We start from the raw sequence: 19,457 nt of genomic DNA, 5'->3' as shown, positions 1-19,457 counted from the left end.
TAATTAAATTACTTGAAGGGAAAGCTTGGCTGCTACCAGATTTAGCCCAGGAAGAAAGTGTTTATTGTCACAGAGCACTGAGATATGTATGGGCAGAAGAGGAATTTTGGAGCAACATTTTTAGCATGATGGGTCAGGGCCTAAGTTACTTAGGCACAGGAAGGTTCATCTGGAAATCTAAAATGTGCTTAAGCATTACTTCTCTAAGAAATTTTGAATGCTACAGAATGTCTAGTTACATTTTAAGGCATTTTTTAGAATCTGTCCCCAGGTAATTCAGAAAAAAAAAAAGTATTAATATCATAAGGTAGGTTGAAGAGACATTCATATTTCAGAGGGGGAGTAAAAGAAACTGTACTGTATTTAGGCACAGTGATTTATATGCTTGTAGGGATTAATAACTTCTTTACCTCATAACTGCTCCATAGCACAGCTGTGTCTCTCAGCCTGCACTCTCAGCTTTCAGAACAGCAGTGACAGCCCTGGACAGAAGTCCATTGCTGCAGGAGGTGAAATGGTACAGTGCAGTCATTCCCAAGCAATAAACCAGAAAACAATGGTTGGCTGCAAAGCCTGACAAAGGGGTATATGTAGTTGTTGAAACTCTGGCTGAACTGATAGTTTGTCTTAATATCTAAAATAACTTGTTAGGTCTCTGTGAGACCACTGCATAATAATTTTGAGCAAATGTATTTCATTACTTCCATACTGCTGCAGTCTAACTGCTGCCTCTTGTTTCATAACTTGCCAAATGCCTGGGGCAGGAGATATGATTTTTCATAGTAGCAGCTACCATCCACTGGTGGCTGAGGTTCCTAGGCACTACCACTACAACATTTCTGTTCTGATAATTGCATAGGTAAAGAGGCAGATGCTCAAAATTTCATATATTCCCAGATGTCTCACTGAATTGCGGGAATACAGAGGCAAAGAAAAGAGGAGGGGAGAAGGAAGGAAGTGAAGGGTGTTATTGTATGATTTGTCTTTTTTTTTAACAATGTCAAGTCCTAAAAATAGACATTTAGCTCTAGAAAGTTCAGGATTCGAGCAGAGTAGGGAAGGATCCTATGCAGATGTCTGAAAATGTTTCTAATGGAATTTGACTTGCTTCAACCAAATACAATGATAGGTGTGTTTTATGCTGGGCTGGGAAAAGAAGGTAAGAATTTAATTATGAATATCTTTGTAAATAGACCATTTATCATCATGATGGATATAAAGTCAAAAACATGGCATAGCTGGCAAGCGCATTCCTTAAGTGAATCTAACCTGAACTTAATAAAGAAATGCCAAACTAACTGCAAAACACTGTTCTGCCAAGAACCAGGCTCCAGTCAATCATCCTGCCAGGTGACACTGTGTTTAATGCTGGGACAATATATCACCAACAATCTCAGCTGCTACCAGCTCAGCAGAATGAGAGTATTTACTGAACAAAAGCCAGGGAAGTAGTGCCAATGGCACAGAAGCTGGAGCCGCCACTATTCTTAGAGGACTGTAAGCTACAGCCTGCATGGAAAAGGCAGCAGGAAGAGGGGAATAGACAGCTCTGCTCTCAAATAGCCTGAAGAGTACCTGGTGGCAGCTCCATCAGTTGCATTGCTGCTCGGTTTGGCTGGGAAGTGTAAAAGTGAGGGGAGCAAAGTTCCGCGCCTGTATCACTTGGCTGGCTGGCAGCAGTGCACAGTTGTGCACAGTTTGTGAGCCTTCAAAACATGACAGCTACTCACTGAAGATCTCAAAGAGGTGGGATGGCTCTTCTCCCCTTTTACAGTTTTTTGAATGAGAGAGTAGGGATGGTAGTTTTTATGTCTCAGTTAAGCTCAGAAAACTGCCTCGCCAAAAACCTCAAAAAATTACTGTTTGTTTTCTCGAGCATCTTTAATTTTAAAATGTGCACTTGCTTTGCATTATCTATTCTGCCATAACCACTGTGTTGTATTTATGTGTATTTACTCTCTGACTAATTGAAAATGTTTGTCTGCTCTTGAAGGTGAAAGAGGTACGTGAATTTGTAGCAAGTGCAAGGGCATATGCGAGGAGCCCAGAATACAAGCCCATAGCAAGGGCTATAGCAAGCCCTTGACCATAGCAAGGGCTATGTATTTTAGGGCTATGTATTTAGGTTTCAATAACACCTAAAACACACACTTTTCTCTAAAGTGTGTGTTCAAGCACTGGAGCTGCCCACACACTTCTAGACAGAAATTCAAGAGTTAAAAATAAACTGGCACAACTGAGGAAGTTTGTATTTCCTATCACTTTGCAAGTTTCACGGAATGTTAAATGCTATTTTCTTTTCGTCCTTTCCCTCCATGCTAGAATCAATGTCTAAGTTAGGGCCTGGCTTTGAATTCTGGACAGATTTTTAGGGGTAGAAGCTACGAGCTGCCCGCTTATGGCATCAGTAGGTCAGATTATGAAATGGCACACAGGCAGGTCAGTGCAGGAGGCATCTCAGAGAAGCCTGGGCTCCTGCTGAGATCCTGATTCCCCAGGAGCCCCTGCCTCACACAGAGGCAAGGCAGTGCCAATCGGCTGATTGGCAGCATGTCGCCTCTCTGAGAGGCAGCGTCTGTTGGCTCCTGCAAAGTTCCTGCCAGCATTCTTAAACTCTAATTCGGGAAAGAAAATTACAATCTAGCATATCCCTGTTGGAAGGTTGCCGACCCCTGCTCCAGACTCAGAGAACAGTGGGATGAGGCTCCCTTTGTTCAGGGCATCAGGAGTGGGCATCTGAACGTGGCTCCTCTGAAGGCAGCCAGGGCAATGGAGCTGTCCACGTGTTGACAGTGAACAAATTGTCTCTGCCTATTGTTGCTGGATGAGCCACTAGGTAACCAGATTGATTTTATGATCCCTCGCTGAGTGTTCAGGACTGCTGCTTGAAAAAGACATCTTTTATCTGTCAGCCAGTAAATCTCACATTGAGTTGCAAACATACTGGAGAGCTAGAATTCAGCAATACCATTTTTATGAATAGAAACATTTTCAGAATAGACACTCTCCTGAACACACAGTTGTTTTACAGGAATTAAAGAAGTCCTTATGGTGGATGGATAAGCCAACTCTGGATAAAATAAGAACCAGTCTATACTTTGATCTGCTGTTTGAACAGATCCATTTTAAAGAACTTAAAAAGTTCTGAGCTTTGTTGGTCTTTTTGCCTTCTTCCTTGCTTTTCTCTTTCCAGGTTTAACTGGAAGCAAATAGCAATACAACACAAGATAAAAGGCTTGTTTGCTCTACTATTGACATGAAATCTATCAGATTTGCAACAAATGGTTTTTCTGGTTTATCAACATTACCTAAGATCTTGGATATTTCACATGCATATAAAGAAAAATGCTCTGTTGACCAAAATCCAAATAGCACACCAAAGAACATGTCAACTATAATGGCCACCACTGTGAGCCTCATCTTTTCAAAACAGCCATAAATCCCCAAGAAGGCAAACCAAGTATGAGCAAACCTTGACTTTTTTTTTTTTTCATAGATGCAGCCCCACTGAAATCCACTCCAGACTGAACTTTTGTCTTGTTTTCTACATTCCTTGCTGAGTATTAGAGAAGTCAATAACATACTAACAGTGACTTAAAGAAAACAGTCTCTCAGTAAGAGGAATTGTGGCTGTTGAAACAACAGTTTCACCAAAGATCCATTGGTGATTTTTTGTAGCAATTCTGTGCACTTATGCACTATTCTCTATTTTGAAAGTGCTGTAAAAAAAAAAATTAACTAGTTTGGAAGTTCCCTAAAATGAGAAAAATGAGAATATTCAGGCTTTTTTTTTTTTTTTTTTTTTTTTAAGATTGGGTTGCTTAGTGCTGGGGTTGACAAGACCTTAAAGATCTGAAAGGAGCTGGATCAACAGTGGCCTTGTAATTTGGGGAATTCCTGCCCTATGGTCCTCTGTATTTTAGGCAGCTCATCTTTACCTCAGTGATATTTCTGTACCTAGAGATGACATGATGTGTAGCTTTTGGTGATGCATGTTGAAATCAAATAATGTTAATTATGTAGTCACAGTTGTTCAGAAATTACCAAGTGTCTTTGGAGTGTCTGAGAGAGAGCCCTGATAATCCCATAGTGCTTAGCTCATGCACAGAGTGCTGCTGTCTGATGTTGTCTTGGCTGAGTGTGTTGTTGAACTGTACTGCAAGGGCCCTGTGATGAGTCCTGCACATATCCTGGTGTGGTTTGACAGCAAAACTTAACAAAAATTAACTTTGCCTCTCCTTGAACATTTGAGCGGCTTTGAACAGATATTAAAGGCATAACAGACTTCTATTTTTCAGAATCAAAAACTAATTCCAAGAGACTGATTCAAACTCTAGAGTTTACATGTATTTCCAGCCTGTTTCCTGTTGGGGAATTTTATTCCAACCGTATCTATTTTCTTTACACAGGGAATATCTTGTTCCCTTGAACTGGAGCTGTACTTAGGCTCAGATCTGCAAGTGTTTAATGTGAACAGTGACAGAGCCTAAGTGCCTAAATGAAATCTTGTGATCCCAAGAACCTCCTCTTAGCTTCTGCCAGCCCTGATTGTGCTGAAACTTCCCAATTGTGAGAGATCCTTAACTTAAAATAAAGTGCACTCAGAAGCACTGCTTTCCTGGTTGAAATGAACAGTGTAGCACTTACCTTCCTCAAAGATCTCCCCGGATCCACAGATGAAGGGCTTCTCTGGGGGGGTTGGTCTCTCCTCTTGCCAGAGGGGGATAATACTGTGTTTCCCACTTTTGAGGAGAGTGTCTTAACCACCAGAATGTAGGGGAGGCTGGGGCTGGCTGGGATCAGTAATATTTTTAATGAAATTGCTGAAATTGGCCAGAAAGAATGAAGAGTAATTTGGCTGCAGAAAGATATTTCTCTTCTAGCTAATGAATTAGATAATGAAACTATTTTAATGCTTCATCTGTGGTCATTTTCATGTAAAATGAAGGAACGGCCATGGAAGAGAGTGTGGAAATGGGAGGGCCATCTACTCAGTCGTGTATTTTACTTACAGTGCTAGTACATTGTCATTCAGTACATGTCATTGCTACTTCAATTTCCCACCAAAGCATTTCTTGAACAGTTTCTAGACAGACATTGGGTCAGTAGTAGGAATGAACCTTTGGGAACAGCAAGGCATGAGCCTGTAAGCCTTCAGGCAGAGCAGGGCTGGCCCTGGCTTCTCCCTTCCCTGGGTGTCCTCCCTGCGGGTCACAGCCCTGGAGCTCTTTGGAGTGGGGACACAGAGAGCCTTGGGCACTGCCCTCCCTCCTTCCTCCCGTGGCAGCATCCAGAGCAACAAGGTGATCCTTTTTCTTATCCTAAAAGCAGCAGCCTAATAAGGTCCAAAGGGACAGGACAAGCTTGAGTTGTGTGGTCCAAGGACAAGGAGCAATCTCTTGGCAGCAGTGAATTCAAACACCAGTGGGGGCAGAATTTAAATTCTGTCCCCATACTCTTTAATAAAGTTCCTTCCACAGATGAGACTGCATAATGCCTCAGACACCTTACACAGTGTATAGACAGCTTATAGAAAGGGTGGGAGTGTGTTCATGTATGAGGGCTATGTTCTACTCTCATCTCCCTAAGGAAGATGCTCATGATGTTGATTTTTATTTGTTGTGAGTATTGGAGGCTGTTGGGTAGGCTTGTTGTGGGTGGATGATGAAGTAGGGCTTATTGCCAGGGTGCCAGCAGGGCCTGGGACTATGGGGCTGCCCCCAGGCTGGCTGGGCAGGAGCAGGGCAGCTCCAGCTCCATCCACAGGGCCATGATGTGAGGCCATGGCTGGGCAGGTTTGGCAGGGCTGTGGGAGCTGGAGACTGGCCAAGCTGCAGCATCCCTGGGACAAGGGCTGATGGCCCCAGGGCTGAAATGGGGTCCTGGGTCGTGGGTAGGGTGGAGGGAGTCCTGGGCTGGGCTCTAGGCTCTGGCATCTGTCTCCAGTCATGAAGTCTGACCTGCTGGGCAGCAGCTTCACCTGAGGAAAATGGTTCATTTCTTCCTGCTCTGCATTCTCTGAGCAGTCTAACCATGGGTTTGCTTTCACATCCTTTGAGATTAGTCTTTATTTCAGACAGTGCTTTCAACACTAAAAGGGTCATAAAAATAGGCATTTCCTGAGAGCTTAGAAAGAAAAACTGTTAGTCTCCCATCCTTCTCCCTCCCCCAGATTATTTGATAATGGAACGGGAAGCTTTCCCATAATCTTTTGCTTGATTTTTGCTAATATGAACCTGTCAAAGATCGTGGCATTTCCTTACTGTGTGATGTGGAGCCAGCTGGAACCAAATAATCCACCAATGTTTTTCATCATCTTTGTATTCTGATAAGAGCTTCTGCTTAGCAGAAATGAGAAAATACCTGTTATTCCTTCTTTGCTGTCATGGTGGCCACACTGAGGCTGTTTCCTCCTGGATGAAGTCTGATTAAACCTGAATAAATGTGACCAGACCAAAAATAAAGGGTTTTCTGCCTGGAACCAGCACCTTACTCTTATGGTAGTCCAAGAGGAAAGTAAATTAAGAAATTACACTTTCCTTTCCACTCACTGTCCCAAATAAATATTTTCTAGGATAAGTAAGGAACATTCCTCCTTTGGCTTGAAGGTTCAGGGGTTTGGGTCTGAAAAAAACCACCTTCCTTTATCTTTAACCTTCTTTTCTTACAGAAAGGAGAACTTTCATGTGAGCTCCTGGACCTGCTTACCAGAGAATATGAGTAATTTCTGTTGTTATATGAATTGTTCTCTTCTTAATAAAAGCCATCTAAAGAATTGGCTGCCAGTGCAAAATACAGCTCCTCAGCCCCTTGGTTTCCAGGCCTGATGCCTCTGCAGCTCCAGGAAGGAATCTCTCCCATTTCACTTTCCCATGTGCTCCTTCTGTCTTAGTCTATATTGCATCTGTTTTAATCATCAGTGTTCTGCATGTAACATCTCTCAAAGTCTAATCCACTGCTATGGACCCACCTAGTGACAACTTTACAGATCCTTTATATTCATAAAGGCACTTTAAAAAATCTTGTCTTTATTTTTGTTAGGCTTGGTTTTTTTGGGTTTTTTTGGGTTTTTTTTGTTTTTTTTTTTTTTGTTTGTTTGTTTGTTTGAAATATATCTCAGTACTCAAAATGAACACTTTCATTGAATACTTCCTTCACTGAGAAAGCAATGATACTCACGTGGTTACACATTAATAAAAGCCTAAGTGCAAGGAGTATGGTCTCACTTCTAAGAAAATGACCACAAATTCTATGTAAAATACATCACACCAAGTAAGAATTGTCTGTGGTCTAAGAGTGGAGGAAGCTTCTATTCACTGGTGTGGGAATGGAAGAGATCTCTCCAGTTTAGAGTGATGCTGAGAGGCCTGCCCAGGGCTCCTGCTCTGTGTTGGGATGTTCTCAGCCTGAAACTTCTCTAGACACAAAAACTGTAAAGAATTAGCAACATGCTGTGGCTTTCAGAGGTAATCTACTGCCTTGTTGCTTTGTTCAGTGATATCTACGGTATTTTTGGACAGCCAGAAACAGCTCAGCATCACCTGGCTTCAACGACTGATGCTGAATATCTGGAAATCCTGGACAGGTGCTCCTGGCTTGTGCAGAGTGGCTGTGTGTGGTCAGGCTAATGAGACCAAGATGCACAGGACTGGCTGTTCATGTGATGTGGGTCCAGTTAAGTGTATGTCACATGTCTGTTGTCTCTGGGCTGCTCACAGAGGTGGGGATGAGCCTCCCTCCTGCTACTCCTGCTATTCAGGAACCTGAAAATCTGAGCAGTCCAACAAACTGCTGCTCAGAGGTTTGCTTACTGTAGTCCTCCCCATTTAGTAAACTCCCTGTGTTATATTAATAACTCAATATTCACATATGAGCATTCATTGTGGCACACAGATCTTGTGTGTAACAACCTTTAAAAACACAGTCCTAGGAGTTTTCATTGACTATCCTGTGTTTTAGGGATAGGCTGCAGGTCCTGTATGGACATTGGAGAGATTGGCAGAGATTGTGAATATTTACCAATAATGAAACTGTTTGCAGGTAAAGTTTTAGTGCAATGAGATATTTTGTAAGGTTTTTAAGAAATATGTCTTTATTTCCATTTTTAAAAACCCCAACCTGTAAGGTTTTGATTAATAGTGAAATTCTACCATCCTGCTTTTATATACTTTCTCTCATGCTTATAAAAATACCCAAGCCATGCACAGTAGTCATACAAAACTCTGCAGTCAGATGTGTAAATTCAAGTCACTGGATCATTTCTAAAAAATAAGAGTAATTTTTTCTTGTATGGCCTAGTCCATGGTTGGATTAGTCCAACCATGTAAGAGTTTTGATGGTCTCAATACTTTTACATGGTAAAAAATGTACATCTTGTACAACCTCTGGTCCAATTCCCAGTTGCAGGAACCTGTAGTTCCCTCAGCTCTAGAGAGCTGATGCCATTTCTTATCACTTTTCACATCAAAGACAGACTCTGATTTTCTAGATATCCTTGGTATCAAGGCATGGTTGAAGTTCAGGTTAACCCCTGAATGCTCCCCAAGTGTGGAGTATGGACTTGGCTCCAAGCTGCTGGAATACTTAATTTGCACAGCTCAGTATTAGAAGTGTGGCATTGGAATAGGTGTGGCTTAAAACTGGAGGACAACAGGATTATTGCTAGCTAGAAATGTGGGAAAGCCCCATCCAAAACAAGCATAATGTCTTGGAGGTATCGAAATTACACAGAAGAAATTCAGGTGTTTTTCTAGAAGGCTATCCATGTCACATTTGCAAATATTTTTTCCCTCTGTACTCTAACACAGAATAATAATAAAGGTTTTCTTCTTTGCTGTTATAACACAGAATAATAGGTAAAAATGATAACAGGTTTGCTGAAAAACCAAATTATTTCCTAGTCATATTCAGCTGAATAAGTCTTAAGAGGGAAATCTAACCTGTAGCCATTCTTTTGCAAGGTTAAGGATTGGCTACTGTCAGAGAAAAAAGTGAAGGAAAAGCAGATGCTAAACTCATCAAATGAAGAGCAACAGAGCTGTGGGTTAAGTTGGACATATCAAAATGTGCAACTGGAAATTGGCGATGAGCTGAAATAGGGCTGCTAAATTAGTATGTATTCTTTCCTTTTAATATTGGCTTCTAACCTGTAAGGTTGGAGAAAGCCATTTTTCTGCTTCTCTTTAATTGAACAGTAGAATTGATGCTGAGAATTAGTCTAATGACTTTTCTTTCCTTACTTGATAAATTGGTTGAAATGGTAATAAAAATTAAAACTAGGAGACATATGGATGAGTGTTGTGATACAATAGCTATCCATCACCATAGCTTTTGTAGAGAAAAAAAATAGGTATAAAGATAATTGCTTGAACTTGTCAACAAATAATAAACTACAATAATTAGATTTTTTTCCCTATAATAGCAGTTTTTGAAAAAGACCTTCACAAGGTGCATGAATAGACTGACTTCTATATAAGGAAAAAGCTATGAGACATTTTAGAGAAAAGATAAATAATAAAAATAGAAGTTTATTAAATAAAAGAAAGGGAGATCAGTTATTTTTTATTTTTCAGTTATAAGAACAAGTCAGTCAAATGTAAACAGACAAAATAGGAAACAGTCTTTTATGTAACTTGTAATTTACTTTTGGCTCAGAAGTAACATGTATTTGGATTTATATATTTTTATGAAGTAATAAAGCAGTTAAAGCATTCAGCAGGAGGTGGGGACAGGAATAAGTTTCCCCCCTCATTACAGAACACTTTTCCAGTCTGGGCCCACCTTGTTTGATATATCTAGGAGATAATATAATGGATACATGACTCTTACTTTGATGCAGGCTGTACTTTGTGTCTGAGGCAGAATCCTCACTTAAATTCAGTGGTGATTTTTCAAACTAACATAAGAAAAAATTGCTTTTATTAAGTGATGTACATTTTTTTCATTCAATGAAACACAAATCCTGGCAATGTCATGTTTTTGTGGCCCTGTGTGTCATGGCCCACAAATCACCTTAAAAGCTGTGATCTTTTTAGAGATTATATGCACAAGTCTCTGTATGGTTGCTTTTGTGCCAAATGCCTGTCCTGGCTGCATACAGCAGGTTTTTAACTTTAACTACAATATTGGGACCCTTCTGAAAAATTTATGGCAAGTTGTAAAATAAATGAAAAAGTCAAAGCCAGTTAAAAAACAAACTAACAAACAAAAAACTGAAGAGGAAGAAAAAAAGTAGATGTCTCCTCCTTTTATTTTCCACCCAATTTGCACTTCTGGAAACACCTGCTGCCATTCTATTGCTAGCTCAGACTAAGAGAACAAATTTCACCTGTGACATTTCACTTGTGAAATCCCTGCCCAGAGTTTTATCCACATGGTTCTCAAGAAAGGGCAGTAGCCACAAGTGTCAGGAGAAATGGTTGACAGGACTGATTGTGTGGGGGCAAATGTTAAAAAAGTAAGTACAAATGTGTTTTAATTTCTTGAAAAAGTGTTAAAAGGCTGTCTTATATCTGATGTGGTGACATTACACTGTTTCTGCGTTTTGATGTTTTTCTCTGTATAGCTTAGACTGTTAACATTCAGAAGTTGTCAAATTTATTTTATTTTATTTATTGGATGGGATCAGGCACTTTGTAAATTATGGACTGCATTCTCTGTGAATCAAAATATTTAGGTTGCTTGTGTGGTTCAGTCCTTGGCATCATGTTACTAATTACTTTAACACAACTCTGAAATAATGACAAAAAGAAAACGCATAGAAAAGAAAGAGAAATTAAATTTTGTACAACAAAACAAAAGCCACATTGGAAATAGAAAATTTTATTGAAAGCAAAAAGTGTGTGACCAAATGTTCAGTCTGGATTCAGTACAATGTTACATGGCAAGAGAAGAGACATTCAGCTCTGGATCTTCTCCAGGCAGAGAAAAATTTATTACATAAATTTTCTTTGATAAACATTCCTGAGAAACTTCTTTGTATTTTTATCTTAAGAATATTCGTTTGTCTCAGTCCAGTGGTCTTTTTTTTTTCCCTGTGTTTTTATATTCTTTTATATCTCCTTTCCGATTCTTTTATATTCTGAATATACTTCAGTGGCAACTGTTGAAGATCTGTCTTACAAGCTAATTGGTACTAGAAAGTAGTCAGCCCTGTACCTGGGTTGCATTAGGGCTTTTGAAGAGGGTCCCCAGATATTCTGATTTTCCCATATTTATGCTTCAGAACTCTGTGGCAGTATTTTCCCCATTTTTCCCTGTACAAGGTACAGAAGCATTCCCAGGGGCTTTTAGCATTCTACCCTGGCAATGTTTCTGTCCCATGTAATGAGAGATGAGAAGCAAGAGTTAAGCCTCCATAGAAATGGCAATAACAAGCCATTGGTCTGCTTTATACCATACTTAGGTATTTATTTCTCTGTAATAGTGGCTGAATTGAAGTCTGTGTGCTGAAAGTAGGAGTTTAGAGTTTTGCTCTTACTCAGAAGTGGAAAATCACTTATGAAACTTCATCAGAGCACCGTTAAAATAAATTAAGGGTTACGTAAGCTTTTGTAACTTTAAAAATGAGCTGTAACTCTACATACTCATTGATTGCTGTTCACTGTTCAAGGTGTAGGATGGCAATGTGTTTTATATCTCCTTCCCTTGCATCTAATGTCATTAGAATCACTGCTTAATTTAGAGTTTGATCTTCACAGTGACTCGTATAACAAGTTAAATATCAATAGACTACATTTAATAAATACTGATTTGTATTTATCTTATCATAGGCTGTATACATAATGTAGGGATCTCATGCATAGCATACTAGAAGGGAATATAGTTCCAAATTTGTTCTGAATTTGACATTTTGGTATTTCTATTTATGAAACATTTTCTAGATAGCAGTTACACAAGTCCTTATGATTATACAGACTAAAAGAGAATAGAATAGATACAGAGTTTACACAATATAAGAATATTACCTCTTTTTGTGTTCACTAATTGCAGTTGCAATCAAAATTGTAAACTGGTTCAGATAGAGGATATTTCTTACAAAAAGCCTAATTCTTCCCTGTTCTTCCAGTAAAAAGTGAATACCTAGTGGTAATATTATTTGAAGGAAATTTTTATATTGCTACTATTTGGTAATCCACTGAAGCATATAAAATGGAGGGTGACCATGAATTAAACTCTGCTTGAGTCATGCACACCTGCAAAGAGTTCAATCTGATTAGCTCAAGGTGGCTGCAGTTTTGTGCTAAAAGTGTCACAAATGGCTGCAGTGGCACTACAAGGAAACCACTTCTAGTGAGGGAAGGAGACAGTGAGTGTACATGTGGGTGTGGAGAATTGGGCAGCAAACACCAGAACAAACCTCATGACCACAAGAGGAAGGCTGGAATGCCTTCGCAAAACACACATTTCTGGGTGATGTAGACTATTCCAAAAACACCCTTGCACTTCTGGTTGTATGTTGCTTGATGACCAATGGAAGCAAAGCTGTTTGTTTTAAACCCAGTGTCCTTGGTGTTACAAGTTAGAGCAGACTAGAGTGGAAAGAAGCAGAGGGAATAGAAATAGAAAGACAAAATGTGATGACTAACCTTGTTCAGTGGATCAGTCAAAAAAAGAGAATTGATGTTGTGGGAGTGATGAGGATGTGGTGGGATAAGAGTTGTGAGAGCCATAAAGAAAGGCCCAATGGGTTGAGCAGGGACATCTCAATTTCAGTGCACTTGGAATCAGCTAAACAACTATTAACTACCATTGCAAATAAACCAAAGTTGTGGTTTTAGGATGCTCAGGCTCAGAAGCTGATGTTGCCTGTTAAATCCTGATTTCTACCAACCCCTCATCTGCACAAGCACCAGGGAAAAAGGGAGTAATTTCCCTTGGCTGGGAGTCAGTTCTCCGTGTTGGGGTGTGGTGGCAGGCATTTACACCTTCACAGCAGGCTTTGGGAATGGCATTGAGGGAGAATGTTCACGCTAGCACTGTCATTGGAGAGGCTGAAGGTTGGATAGGGATCAGACCTGTCACTCACAGGAGCCATCCCTGTGACCAGGAAGGAGGTGGAGCAGGGACACTGGCCCAAGTTGAGGCTGAGGGCTTTGGTTGGGATGGGATGCTCCATGCCAGATAGCTGCACTGAAAAAGCACATTAAAAAAAAAATACTCAAATACTCAGAGCAATACATTTCTATTTTAGTAACATTTCATGTTCAGAACCTTAATGAGTAACTGTAAATTTGAAATCCAGTTATCTTCTTAAATAATTTCAATCACAGTTCCTATTCATGGGTATGCTCTCTATTTTTATGACTTTTTTTTTTTTTTTTTTTTTGTAAATTGTCCTGGTTTTATTTAATTTTTTTTTCAAACTGCTTCTGTGCAGACCAAGGATACTAGGACAAACAAAGAGACTTTTATACAGAAATAATAAAACAATAATAACCTCCAAAATAGAGGGGGCTGGGAGAGTGAGAGACCAACTCACAACACGAAAACAGGATTGTGCCATCTCAATAATATTTCTCGGTTTTACAATTAAAAGTTACTTATTGCTAAAATAGATATGTGATTTAATTTTAAATATGTTTACATCTACTATTTTAATTTCTGAAAATCCCTACTTATATTGTAGTTTGAAAATGTATTTACCCTGGCTGATTCAGTGTGGAGAGGATAAAAGAGTGAGTTTCAACCTCCTTTAAAAAAAATAAATAGGGACTTTATTGTAATATTCAGGGAAGTTTGAATTTAGATGAAGGTTCAGATTTCTTTTTAAGGGTAGCATCAGTCCTTTTTTACAGGGAAGGTTGCAGATGGTAGGGCCTTGCTAAAAGTGCAAGTGAATAACTGATAAATGAGGGCTTCCCACTTACAAATGAGATGGTTTTACTTTTCCTTGAAGAAATGCAGTAAATTGAAAAACTCTAAATAGCACAGAAATTTCAGTCCTCCAGACCGCCTTCTCCTTCTCAGATTTTGCTATACTATATTCAGCATTCAGTTTTGCCAACATTGAACATGCCTGATGTGGCATTTACATTCTTTAAAAAAGGCATAGATTAGTTTTATTTCTAAGAGTTAACTTCTCCTCTTGACACATGTACTTAATTCCCATTAATGGAAATGGCAGCTAGGCATGCACACTGGAAGGAAAAATCTGTTCCTAAGCATATGATCCAAACTGCATTGTAGCTAAACATTTCCATGCTCTGAAGTAAGCATTCTTTATTTGCAAGGTATTTTTCATAATAAATGCATCAACCCTGCTCTATTCTCCCTCCACTCTCCCATAGTGTGTTGCAAAACACCCTTTCTTAGAAGTTTTACAGATTAATTCTTAATGCTGCAGTTGTTTTGAGTGTGTGCCTAAAAAAGAAAATCCGTTTATGATCTTCAGAGTTTTGCATGTTTTCTGTGAGAATTTTCCAGTAAATCGTTCTGTGGAACATCTTACATTACCTTGGACTTCATAGGTCTCTATTATTAAAACCTACAGTGGAAATAACAAAACCCAAAGAGCTCTTAGCCCCCCCTGCCCCCCACAGATCTTCCTTTGCTTACAGTATTGCAGTATCTGCCAAAGACACTAGACTGAACTGATATAATTTAAGGATTAAATAATAATAATAATGTTTCATTTAAGGTTTTCCTTCTTCCTGTATGCTAGTCTCAAGACTTGAGGATTCTGCCTGTGCAATATTCCAGAGTTACAGTATTTCTAACTTGAGCTGGGTGAATAACTGTTTTTTTTGTTTCACTCCTTGAACTGGAGAACCAGAATAACAAAAAAAAAAAAAACAAAATCAGTTAAGCACAAAAATTCTTATAGGAGTTTATGATTTCAGCTGTGTCCCCTAATCCAAATGAAAATCAGAGCTTTTTCATGTATTCAACCCAAATTGTCCTCTTTTACTGGGACTTTTTTTTTTTGGGCATCCCTTAAAGGGAGCAAAGCAAAAGAAATGCAGATTCACTGCATTGCTAGTGGAATAGTAAGATCTCGTCAGTTAAAGACATTTAAACTTGTGTCTGAATTCTCAGTTTGAGAAGAAAGAATTGTGAGCATTAAATGTGGATCCTGGAGGTTGCGAGTGGGTTTTGTAACCACGACCCACTCAGTAAAAAGGGGCACCAGAGCTTCCTATTACTAGTCAAAAGTTTCATAACTGGATAAAATTTCTTATGTTAAAAACTGGACAGTTGCATGTTATGTACATTTTCTTCTTTCTCAGTGGCTATTTATCCAAATTTTTCAGTTTTTCCACTTTCTGATGTGCTAGCAGACTTTGTGATGTGTCCTGACAATTTCTAAAAAGCAAGCTAAAAGTCAGTATGAAATTATTTTTAGAAGGGTTTCAAGATTCCCTCAAACCACTTAACTTGCCTTTTCTCCATCTTGCAATTGCAGTTGAACTTCTTATGAGAAAGTAATTTCATCAGAAAGTCTATACTTAACTGTCTATATTCTAGTAATATATATATTATCCATATAATCCAGTATAGGACAAGGATACCATACTACAAAATTACTATAACAGTAAGTTGTTTTTTTCTCCTCTTTGGACATCACTCTGTTTCTCCCCAGTCATCTGGGAGCAGGAGCTCAGTATTTGCAGAAAACATAAAATGAAGGTAATGGGGAAGAAGGTACCTGAGCACAAAATGTATCGGGGTAAGAGTAATTGTAAACTAGGTTAAGTAAAAGAAGAGTTCATGTCAGAACCATTCAGGGGAGAGATCTCGATTTCCTTTCTTCCTTCCATTTCCTCTCCCCTTTTGAGCCCTCCCTTTTCCTCAGTTATCTTAGTTTTCTCTCCCACACTTTTCTTTTTTTCCTCCTTTTAATAGGGTTCTTTCTGCTTCTTCCTCATCTAGCCCATGTCTTCTTCTATAATTCCTGATGTTGATGGTGGCTGCTCTGATTTATAATCATATTAGCTGACAGCCAGCAAACCAGGAGCCCCAGTGTGCTAGGAATAATACCAGCTTGGGGGGTAGTATGTGATCATTGTCCTGAAAAAGCTCAGATGAGAAGTGATATGTGAATGGGGTACATACATGTGAACAGACAAAGGAAGGACATGGTGGAAGAAGGACAGTTGTGGAGTGGAGCTGAGTTGGTAAAAGGATAAGAGCTTAGACCTGAATGGTGCTTAATGTGCAAAGTATTGTATTCCTGTTCTAACTGAAATGCTCGAGATTTATACTTCTTTTAATAAAAGGTGGTCTTAATTTTCTTCCAGATGTGTCTTCTGTGTGGCTTCACTCTGTAAACTTCTCCCAGGGCCAGGCATGAGGGGTAGCAATAGAAATAAGGGAAGCAAAGCATGAGCTGGGACAGAAGGAACAGCATTTATGGATGGGTAGTGGTGCATCAAGGGGAAAATGAAACACCAAGAAGAGGGGCCCTACAGAATGTGACTACAGAAATGAAGCATGTTTTAAACAAAACAGTAAAAGTAAAAAAAATCTGTGGGGAAAAAAGCTCAAATATACATATATATATAAGTATATATATATATATATATATACACACACATATACATATACATATATGTATGTTTCAGCAGCATGAGGGCTGTTGTTGACTGTGAGACATGTGGGGTCTTTGTTTTTCATCCTTTTGCCAGAGCTGACTAAATGTGTCAACTTGGGCAAGCTCCTAAGCCTGCCTGCATCTCAGTTTCCTTATTTGAGGCCAAATTCTCTTACTAAGTAGCCTCCTACTCCACACAGAGATTTGCTGATTTGAATGGAGCCCCTGCAGAGTGAGATACTTTTCAATACAAATAAAGTTTTGGAATCGGCCCTAATTATATTTATTACCTGCAGAGGAGTAATGTGATACTTAACATGGTTTGAGACCCTCAGATGAAAGAGAAAGTGTTTGGAATTGTTCTTTTTAATAATCTGCTGCCTTTTCAAAGTCTACTTCATGGCTGTCCTAAAAGGGGTAGCCACTAAAAAACTAATGAAAAATCCGTGTAGATATTAACAAGTTTGTCAGGCTCCCATGAATGGACCCTCTGTGGAAAATCTGATTTGCTGGGGGCTACCGAAGGGAGGCGGCTTGCCCTGCCCCACGGTGAGGAGCCATTAGATCTCGCTCATGCCACAAGTGGACGGATTGTGCTCGCCATGGTGGTGGAGGAAGGCAGGCTCTGCACATCCTCCGCTGTGCCTCGGCAAAGCTGGCTGCGTCGCTCGCTCCGTGCCGCGGTCGGGCCGGGCGCTCCCGGCGCTGATGCGCACAAGTTGGGAGTGGGCTTGCTCCCGGTGATTAAAGCCAGCAGCCCCTACTGATATCCCAGCTGATAATGCCTTTATACCAGCGCTGGACTGACTGGCCTCTGCACGAGCCTGCTGGCTTCTAACATATGCACCGGGAGTGAAAAGCACCAAATTAAACAGCGTAGCTGTTGGATATTAAAAATAATAAGCTTTTCTATTTGGCATTTTTCTTAAGCCAACGGGCATGAAAATGTTGAAAGTTTTATGGATGCTCCGTGCAAATACGTGTATGTATTTCAAAAAGGAAACTTGCTGTCTCCGTGCCACTCGGAGGCAGGGATGAGAGGGGTGGCAATGGACCTAATCAAACTGTTCTGGGGTCAAAACCACGTGGGTTTTAAAGGCCCTTAATGTTGTCCAGCTGCAGATTAAAGAGGTGAAGAGAGAGAAAAGAATTAGGGCAGGGGAAAGACTGGGGTATAGATACGTGGTCCTGTGTGGGTGTGTGCGCACGTGTGTGCGAAAGAACAGGGCGCCCGATTTTTCCTTTTTTTTTTTTTTTTTTTTTTTTTTTTTTTTTTTTTTTTTTTTTTTCCTTTCCCCTCCCGCCCCTTACTGCGAGTTCAGTGCCAAGCCGGACCCGGGCCGCGCAGACTATTGAGGCTTTGTGTGCTCCGCCGGCAAAGTAGCCCCCGGCTAATCCCCGCGGCTCGGACGGGAATTTCCCCGCGGCGCTCTCCCGGCCGCTGCCCCCGGTCCCCGCTGGGGCGGATCGGGAGCGCCCCGCCCGCCGCACGGAGAGGGATGCGGCTGTGCCCGGGCGAGGCGGGGGCTGTCCCCGCGTGTCCGAGGCCCGTTACCTGCCTGCCTTCCTCGCCTGGCAGATTGTTATCTGGATAATTGGAAGTGCGGCGGAGGTTGAGCTCCGCCAGCCAGCCCAGGGGCTCTGCAGCCGCGCCTCGTCCACCTTGTTATCAGGGATTGTCTGGGCAGGGGAAATGAGAGGGAGTCACGACCGAGGGACTTCTACTGCTCGCCCGGAGAGTAGCGGGGGGAAAAGGGGGGGTGTGATTAAACAGAAAACGAGAAAAGCCCTAACAGATGAACGGAAAGTTTATTTTTGTTGTTGTTTGAACATCCGTGTGTGCGCGCCCGCTGTTTTGGCATGTGGCTACCTTTTCCCTTGCACACAACAGGGCTATTTGATGGAGTTTGGAGCTGAGGAAACTTTGGGTTTGTTGCCGGGACGGTTCGCAGCACTTTGTGGAAAGCAAGAGCTAACAGTGAGACCGACAGAGTGAGTGACAAGTTGTTTACAGGTTTCCTTGAAGGGGCCTCTGCTATATTTCAATCTGTCAAAGTTGCTTTTCTTCCTTCAGAACAATGCCTGATTGTTGTGCGGGTGATTTTTTTTTTTCCCCTACCCAAAGAGAGAGAGAAAGAGGGTAAGCGAGAGACCGGGAAGGGTGGGGGAAAAGGAATGAAAATTCTTTGGAGCACAAATGCCTTTGGTAACATTTTTATGTGTTTAATCTCTTCTCCCCTATTTCAACTCCGAGAGTTGATAACTGTCTCAATTTAATCAGTCTGCTCTTGTTTTATCTTCTTTCTCCACTGATCTTCCTCAGCGTAGGGGATTTGCTCCTGGTTTGCCGGTTTAGGTGGATTGTCGGACTGCTTTTTCTTTTTCCCCTCCTCTCCCCCGCCCCCCCCCGTCCCCCCCCCCCCCCCCCTTATCCCCTCCACCCCTCCACGTTTTTTGTTTTTTTTAGGACATTGAAGGAGTTGACTTTTCCCGTTTGGCGGCGGCGGGCGAGCAGAATTAAAAGAAAAGGACAGGCCCCCGGAGGTCGCGCAGCGCGGCGGGGGGAGCTGCGCGCTCATCGTGCTGCGAGCGCGCTGCCCCTTTAAGAGACTGGTCAAGGAGTCCTCGCTCAGAGCGAGCGAGCCGGGAGGGAGGGAGAGGGAGGGAGGGAGGGAGAGAGAGAGAGCGAGCGAGAGAGAAAATCAATCGGTTTAGAAGGTTTGGACTCACTTGACAGGTTCAGTTGGAGGCGACCATAGGTGGCTGCTGTGACAAAGGGAAATTGTGCTTTTCCAGCATGCTAACTGACCCTGATTTACCTCAGGAGTTTGAAAGGTGAGTCGAGTTGTTGGGGCGGGGGTGTATGTATGTGTGTGGGGGTGTCTCTTCCCCGTGTTTTCTTTCCCGTTCTGTTTCGTGCTTTGTT

General features: G+C 41.1%; 1 protein-coding gene across 30 annotated transcripts in view; it reads left to right on the top strand.

The window, feature by feature from the left end:
• Positions 1-19,457, top strand: part of SOX5 (SRY-box transcription factor 5) — a 607,791-nt gene that overhangs the window by 306,571 nt on the left and 281,763 nt on the right. For 3 of the 30 annotated variants that reach the window (XM_085570327.1, XM_085570326.1, XM_085570314.1), the window contains exon 1: positions 18,423-18,523. The exons of 19 other annotated variants lie outside the window; for them this stretch is intronic. In XM_085570327.1, coding sequence (XP_085426453.1) covers positions 18,432-18,523 — 92 coding nt within the window. In that variant the 5' untranslated portion in view covers positions 18,423-18,431. Of the gene's footprint in view, positions 1-18,422; positions 18,524-19,012; positions 19,367-19,457 lie in introns of those variants that run through there. 8 more of the 30 variants (XM_085570328.1, XM_085570321.1, XM_085570329.1 and 5 more) reach the window with 5 other exon arrangements.

Source organism: Lonchura striata, chromosome 1A, assembly GCF_050655825.1.
Source record: "Lonchura striata isolate lonStrDom1 chromosome 1A, ASM5065582v1, whole genome shotgun sequence".
In the NCBI taxonomy this organism is placed as follows: Eukaryota; Metazoa; Chordata; class Aves; order Passeriformes; family Estrildidae; genus Lonchura; species Lonchura striata.
This window is presented reverse-complemented; position numbering and strand designations above follow the sequence as displayed.